Raw genomic sequence first — 8,293 nt, 5'->3', positions numbered from 1 at the left:
TGATATAGCTGGAATTGAGAGCTGAGCTTGACTTCGCGGCCTGCCTGAACTAACGCTGTGCTTAATTTTACGTTTATACACGTCTACCGGTTGGGGGTTTAAAAACAAATCGACACAGGGTTTTTGAGAATTAATAAAATATCACCAAAAAATTCACATCACCATTTCTGGAATTTGACCAGTTTCTCTTAAGACCCACCCTAATCAGTACCCGAACCCAAACCCTAACCCAACCACACGTACATACCCCTAACACTAAATCTAAGATCAGCGTAGGTGGGGAGGTGGATTTTGACAGGTTAAACAAATAAAATAAATACAGGTTTTATATTCTCCAATCACATTTCATATGTGTAACCCCGAAATTCCACTGGGCACAGCTTTATAACGTCTGTGTCGCTGTTATACATACGTTGTTTACTTGTGTATTTTAAGCTTAAACAGGAAACAAAACGGTGTGTCTTCACTTATAATCTCTTCTAACTGATTAACTTCTGGCCTGATGCCTGATGAGTCTGCGTGCGGTATTTTATTTTGACCGTCGAAAATAGCTTAATAGCTAAATAATTACTGTTCATTTCACTGTTTCTGGTAATTCACAGAATGTTGCTGTTTTTTTGTTGCTGCTGTTGTCATTCTTCAATGCTGTGAGCAACACAAATTAAATTCTATTCATCTACATTGTATCTGGATGGGGGGAGACATTTCAGACGGATAGCTCAAAACCTGGACAGTTACAACAAAAAAACCTTTATGGCTAGATACCACTAGTTAGGTTAACACACACACACACACTCGATTTCGTGCAGGTTAACCTTAATCTGTATGTTTCTCACAGGGATTCATGCCCTGTCAGCGTTCAGCACACTGACCATTCAGTGAGTTGTTGGGTTGAATGTGACCCAGCTGCTCTGCTGTAATTTCATCACACTGTTGCTGTGTAAATTTGGAGGAGTCTTTAAATTAAGATCATTAACACCATTAACAGAGAGAACACACCACCTGCTAACACAGCCTGCAGACACATATACGTGTGTGTGTGTGTGTGTGTGTACTATGGATTCATCCAGGCACCATTATAGATTAAGGAAACCTGACGAGTTGAGTTAATTATTAGGTTATCTGCTGACTCACACTCACATTGAGAACCCATGTACACACACTGCCACACATGTATGTACCGTGCATTCACATGTTTGTTTTAGGAAATACGACGACTTTATCTTGCATCAACACTCACACATGAATAACTTGCTGCTGAACATCTCACATGGAAAGATCACCAGGGACTGAGTCGATATAGACAGGTTTCTCATTTCCATACTGCCAGGATGGAAATGGAGCAATGTCATGATAACTAAACTGCAGGTTGGGGCTATATAACGATATGCATCATGTGACAAAAGAAAACGTAAGTGGTTTCGTATTACGCTCTATTGTTTATTTGGTTGTGTCGTAAATCACACTCTTCATACCCAAACCGTGTCCATGCGACAGAAGGAGCTTCTCTTTTAGGTACGAGCTGCTCCTTTTGTCTTGGCTGTTTGGAGTCTTCCTCCTGAAGGAATTGCTCCGTTCACTCCCCTCCATGTTTGTTTGTGTTCCTTCGTACAAATTTTCTTGCCTGCATCCATGTCGAGCAGAAGAGTGCCGAGTGTCGTCCAAATGACGAACAATATTGCTGTAAATAGTCTGACACAGACTGTACCGGTTCCTACAACAGACACAAACACCACTAACTTTTCCTACTTTTACATTTTGTTCCATGCTTAATTGCAAATTTGCACAAAGGTTCTAAAAAACTGGAGAAAAATATGTTTTATTTGCTAAACTTTATTCACTGAATTTACAGAATATGTGCTATATCGTGATACCTATTGTTATCTGGATATGAAATAATATTGGGATATGATATTTGGGTCATATTGCACAGCTTTCCTTAATTGTGGACATTTCCTGTATCCAAAATCTTAAAAAAGTCAAAAATCTTGTCAGGTCTTCCAACTACAGGTCAGAAAGTGAAGATGATAGAAAAGTTGGCAGCGCACAGTGAATACCTGTTAGCTATCTTATGTGAGGCCACAGAAGTTGAAGAAATTAACTTCCACATATTTCAGATACAATAACAGAACCTTGATGCTCTTTCATTCTTGTGTTATAAAACCAAACACATTAGGTATGAGGTAGGACATGAGAACACTGATGTTAACAGGGTCTCTACAGGTTTAAATATAGGACTTTTTAAGACCATGCAATGCATGAATGCAATTTAAGACCTATTTCACGCCCATACTGGCAAAAAGGTACAAAGATTATGAAGGAAATTTGGCAATGGTCCTATTTCAGTTTTGTTTTGGAGTTGACTTCATTAATCCAATCCATTTTCAAGTTGTCAAAATCATATTTAAGACATTTTAAGCTCTGCGTAGACTTTCTAAGACCCTGCAGACACTCTGTGTTAGTGTCTGACTGTTTTAATATGGCTGACACAACAATAATGGAAATAATGTTTTTCCTCTCTCTGTGTTTATGCCATATAACTACTGACGGTTGAATTTCTTTATTACATGATGTGAAGGAGTTTATATGAAATTTGTATGTAAAATAATTTTGTTAATATAAAGGGTCAACAATAAATGCTGTCAGAATAATTTTAGATATGAGGCTTTTTATTACTTCATTACACAGAACGTCACTTAAGCAATAATTATTAGCGGTGGAGTAGAAGCTGAAGAGATTGGAATCATAAATAACATTTTATTCACTCGGGATGTGATAAATGTTAACAGCACTTCCTGTACATTCTTTATTCAGCTGGAAACTGTCCAATGTGACTGCAGCTTTTTGTCACTTCTCCCGGCTGCAACCACCTGCTCTCTTCCAATTCCAAGTGAGGCAAAATTCATCTCAAACAAGCCTATTGTCTTCCTCAAATGCCTCTCAGAACTGAGAGAGTATTTGTCTTCCTCTGGGAGCAAACGTTGTCCACAACCAGAAACAGAACAACCAAACAGGCAGCACTTCAGAACTGAACCTCAGGTCTCAGGCAAAATGCCGAACATACTGTAGCACCTCCTCGCTCGCAGTATTGATTGGAACTGATTGGACACCTAAAAACAGCCTTGCCATCTGATTGGGTAATGATAATGAGGATGCTGTTGCAGCGTTGGTAACGACACCAGAGCAGCTGATTGGGTCACTTGATCACGTTTAAGACCGGGACTAAGTTCGGCGATCAGATGACTTCAGTCTGCAGCTGTCACGGCTGATCAATGAAATCAACGAGACATTCACAAGGAGGCTCACGCTGTTTATCTTAACAATGTTTGGCTCAGCTCGCACATGAGTCATCGTCCTCACACATGAATGCCATTAAAACCAGCAGGGGCCACTCACTCGCTGGCCAGCTCCTCCATCAGTGTCTGTGTGCGTTATATCCACACAGCTCTGCTTCCTTGTGGGTCTGGCTCTTGAACTCAGTGCTTTCAGAGTACGGTTCAAGTTGAAGAGGGGGCTTACAATGGTTTGTCAGATTTAAAGGCTGGTTAACTTATTTTTTTTAATCGCATATACTATACTACTTTAAATAACTCAAACCTTTTAAAACCCACAGCTGAATTGTATTTAGCGCTAGGGGTGATAGAAACTATCAATACACTTTGTTTCGTGATATAGTTTGTTCTGTTCAAAACTGAAAGTGATGTCTTCAAGTTGCTTGTTTGGTCCAACCAACAGTCCCATGTATTCAATATATAGCGTAAAAGACAACAGCAGCAACCTGGCCCTCACCATGAAAGGACAAACAAAAATTATTGATAAAATCAATCAATTATAAAAATTGTTGTCAAACTATTTCTGCCAATTGCCTAATCAATGAATCAACTAACAGTTTCAGCATCATCTCTCCCTACAACTTGGCTTGAGAGCAGCAGCCCTCTTTGAGAACACTAAGCTCACGTCCTGAGTATTCATTTTGAGAATCTAGGGGATTAGTACTTTATAAAACCAACAAACCCACGGTTTTTAGACTCACTATATCTAAAGTGGACTATTTTAGGAGAATACATAAAGTTAGTTACTTCCTGGCCAGTGCAGATACACCTTTGAAAACAGACTTTGGGAAATGAAACTGCCAGAAAATGTATAATAAATACAACTAGAGCTACAACTGATGATTGTTTTCTTATCATTTAATCTTAATTGATTAGTTGTTTACTCCATAAAATGGTGTAAAATGTTGATCAGTGTTTCCTAAAGCCCAAGTGGACGTCTTGAAATCAGAGAATTTGGCCTTTATTTATTTATTTTATTTTTAGTTTGTTTTATGTTAATTAGTAACATAATTGGCCATTCATTTAAGAGTTGACAACTAATCCACTCATTTTTGTAGCTCTGAATACAAAATAAGTTAAAACCTGTTATACAGTTTAGTTCTGGTGTATAATCAAAATGTTCTACGGTGGACATTGATCTAAGAACCAACCTACAGCCCTGCTTTGCTGCTGTTTTCAGATTTTCAAAGACCAAACAAGTGTTTTGAGACTTTTTTTTTTCCTGCTGTCACATGACACCATCTCCTGATTACATCAATCTGTGTAACACTCCAGAGTTTCTTCTTGCTCGCTCTGCTTATATCATGTATTAACTCCATATAATGCCTGGATGAAGTGTTTATGTGCACTATTTGACTGGACCTGTGCACACTAACAGAACACTGGCCCCCATCCTGACCCACCCGCCTGCTGTAAACCATCAGGGGTCAGTGTCACTACAGTTCTGCTCCTACCTCCGAACAGATGAGGCGAGAGGTGTGCTGGTAGTGATCCTATCAACAGCCGGGGACCTTCGTGCCCTCCGCCCGAGCGCTGCCTGTCCGCCGCCTCCTCCGGGCTGCTGCCGCCGGACTCCTGGGAGCTGTAGGCTCCGCTGCTGTTCGGAATGTTGATACCGGACTGAGGTCTGGTCCCGGAGCCTCCGGAGCCCCCCACAGACCTCGCCCTGGCTCCGAGGTGCTGGCTGGTGCTGGACGCGGCTCCGGAGGCTCCGGGCGCACCGTACGCGTGGTACCTCGCTCCCCCAGCGGCAGTCCTGCTAACGCTGCTGCCGTTGCTGCTGGACGTGCTGGAGGGCAGGTCCGAGCCGGAGTAGGCTCTGGTCCGTCCGTTAGCAGCTGGATTAGCAGTCGGGCTGCTCTGCTTTGCCCCCATATTAACCTCCGCTGACTCGGCTTTGAAATATTAAAGAGGCGCTCTGTGAGCCACTGCGGGACAGTGCGCCAGATTTACGCCGGAGGGCAGATGGCTTTACAGGACAGACGCTGGAAGAAAAGAAAAGCAGAACAAACTCTGCGTCGCTACGATCCCGTCGACATTAGGACAATGCCACTTATTGAAAAGTTGAACCGGCCGTCTGTGACAAGAGCTAAAGATGTGTGTAAAACTTTAGGAGGCGTCACCATTGTATTCCGCTAGTAGTTGTGACCGTGCTGCAGGTAACGTGGATCCGTCCTCCTCTCGTGTCAGCCGCCGCTGTGGAGACGCTGTGCTCCGGCCGCTGGTTCCCTCCTCAGTGTCCGCTCCGCCATGGCTCCTGAGCAGCGTGAAGGAGTGAAGAGCCGGGCTCCTCACACCTCCCTGCCTGACAACACATTGCTCAAAAAGAGGAAGTGATGGAGGAGAAAGCCCCGCACGAAACCGTTTTGTCGGCGGCAGCAAGGAGACTCGGTGCGCAGGCTAGCTAACAAGCTAGCTGAGCTCGCAAGCGTTTCCGCTGAGAGGTTTCAAAATAAAGCCATTGCGGTGTTTTATAGGGGACGTGACAGTTCCCAGCGTAAGTCCGCCTAGATAAAAATAATCTAAAATAAATCTTACTTACTGTAATTTCCAGCTTTTAAAACTGTATTAAGAGAGGTGCTATGTTACAACAGTGATACTTTTGGTCATTTTGGAGGCTGTAGTTGGGGTACAAGAGTCCTAACTTTAACCACAACGTACCCTTAACTCTTTAACTATTTGGTGTTTTTCTCATTTTATTTTAACAACAACATTTTCAGCACTGTGTCCTAGCACTAAGCTTGCTGAGAGGCAGTTAGGCAGAGTTATTTTTTCCCACCTGTATTCCAGGAAGGCCCGCCCCTACTCTGTCTCTGATTGGCTCTGACGCTGAGTTGTCAGTGCTCTCTGGTGGACAAATTGTGTAATAGCAACACTGTTTCTAAATGACCTCAAGCTCCTGTTCTTGTTCCCAGGTTGTCAAATACAGAGCTGTGTTCAGTTGGTTGTAATCTGCAACTTCACTGCTAGATGCCACTAAATCCCACACACTGGTCCTTCAAATGGGCAACAAAATGCAAATATACTTGTATGATCCTTTAAGGACAAAAATATAGTGAAAATTAGGTTTCTGGCTTTTTCTTGTATTTGTACGTCCTTGCAAGATACACATATACATCTGTATATGTCATCTGGTATGGTATCTACAGATCTCTATGTGACTAACTTCAAAACACACTTCATGTGAAAGAAAACACCCTAAAAAACGATAGATGACCTACATGGGGAACAAATCAAGGTCAAGCTGGCCTGGGCTGAATCTGCTGCTTTGTCCAAACAATGGATATCAGTATTTGCAGTGTGTTTGCCATGTTACTGTACACAAGATTCATTTCAACTGCATAGCAACTTAATGACACACTTTGCTTGGACTGAATGCACATTATGTTTAGTAAACTTACGTTTCAGTTTACGCTTACTGTTCAACCCCTTGTTAAGTGTCTATATAGACATCTTCCATCTTGTGCGGCTGGACAAGGTCTATGTGTTGCCAAAGGACATTTTGCACTATGTATCACAAGTCATTTCACTTCATATTTTATAGAACAATTGCACTGAATATGGCACAACAATGTTTATTCCATGCAATAATCTTAAATATGGTTTCCCAGAACGGAAGTCATGCCCTTGTTTTGAAATCCGCAGGGGTTCTGGTTGGTCTGATGGTGTGTATGTGTGCAAACTTCATAAGCTTTGGAGCGCGGCGTCGGGTGACGTCAGCAGCAGCAACGTCAATAACAACCAAAGAGTTAAGACTCCAGCCGGCGACCTTTGTTGCATGTCAAAGCCCTCACCTCCCCGTTTCTTGTCTGCATCTTCACCTGTCACTATACAGTAAAAACAACAACAACAACAACAACAACAACAACCAAAGAGTCTCATGCTGCATTCATGGTCTTCCTCCTGAACTCCTCGTTCTGTTTTTAAGCAACAAACATGCATTCGATTCATTGGGCATTATAGTGTAGTGTAATTATACAATTTTTGCTTTGCTACCGTGTTGTTTATGCAATTACATCCACGGAATAATGTCAGCAGTTGTTGCCTTCAATCCAGGACTTATTTGAGTCCTTTTCATTTGGCTTCTTGTTTGGAATCTGCTGCTGAATGATTATAAATCACAAACACTGCCTATCAATACACTGTAAATTCTACCAACATATCTTAATAAAAAAAGAAGTGGAAAATAACTTCAATTAAAGTGGTAACATCTGTATAAATAAGATGCATTATAGGCAGTTTTACTTTATTCAGATAAATAACACATTTTAAATACGTTTGGATGAATGCTGCATATGAGTGTAATATGTAATACTAGTTTTAACTTCAATTAACTGAATGAAATTGGTATAATAACTTAATTTAGCGAAGTTACCTTAATAATAAATACTTGAGTTACTTGTACTCAAATCAAATATTTTTCATGCTAAATTGTTGGAGGTAATACATTCAAATGGTTTAAGGCAATCTGTTTCCTCAAACAGTTTGAGTTGAATTAACTAATCCAGTTTTACAGTGTAGTTGAATTGAAAGTGAAGCATTTTAGTGGCTGCAGATGTTATGGTAAGATGATGTGACAATGTAAAATGCATTCACTTAATGTTGAAATTCAATTTTACCTTAAAAACCAATCTGAATTATGTAGTTATGTGGTTTCAACAAACAAAGTATTTGCCCTTCTCTCCAAACATGTATTAACACAAATATACAAAAGTATAATTTCAACATTAAAATCTTTAAAAAGGCATCTCCTCCTTCTACCTCCTTATAAATTCCAGAATCTGTGAATATACAAATGTTCTGTCCACCTTTCTAAAGTTCGTCCTGCCCTGGACACACAGATGTCTCCTCGCTTCACGTGTGAAAGTCCATTCTCATGGATGGTGCACTGGGTGGCTTTCAAGTTCCTACATCCACACTGCCCACAGAACGGTTGCATACTGGACCGAGGGATTGTTGAA

The 8,293-nt window shown here is 41.1% G+C and overlaps 1 protein-coding gene across 1 annotated transcript in view; it reads right to left on the bottom strand.

Annotated features, from left to right (window-relative positions):
- The window catches only part of znrf2b (zinc and ring finger 2b), a 32,244-nt gene extending 26,460 nt beyond the window's left edge, over positions 1-5,784 (bottom strand). Inside the window, exon 1 of the mRNA XM_035672107.1 lies at positions 4,787-5,784. Within this exon, the coding sequence (XP_035528000.1) occupies positions 4,787-5,207 (421 nt within the window). The 5' untranslated portion in view covers positions 5,208-5,784. The remainder of the gene's footprint in view (positions 1-4,786) is intronic.
- Between the last annotated feature and the right edge of the window lie 2,509 nt (positions 5,785-8,293).

The sequence above is a fragment of the Morone saxatilis genome, unplaced genomic scaffold (assembly GCF_004916995.1).
Source record: "Morone saxatilis isolate NCDOM2014 unplaced genomic scaffold, NCSU_SB_2.0 Contig24, whole genome shotgun sequence".
NCBI classification, from domain to species: domain Eukaryota; kingdom Metazoa; phylum Chordata; class Actinopteri; family Moronidae; genus Morone; species Morone saxatilis.
This window is presented reverse-complemented; position numbering and strand designations above follow the sequence as displayed.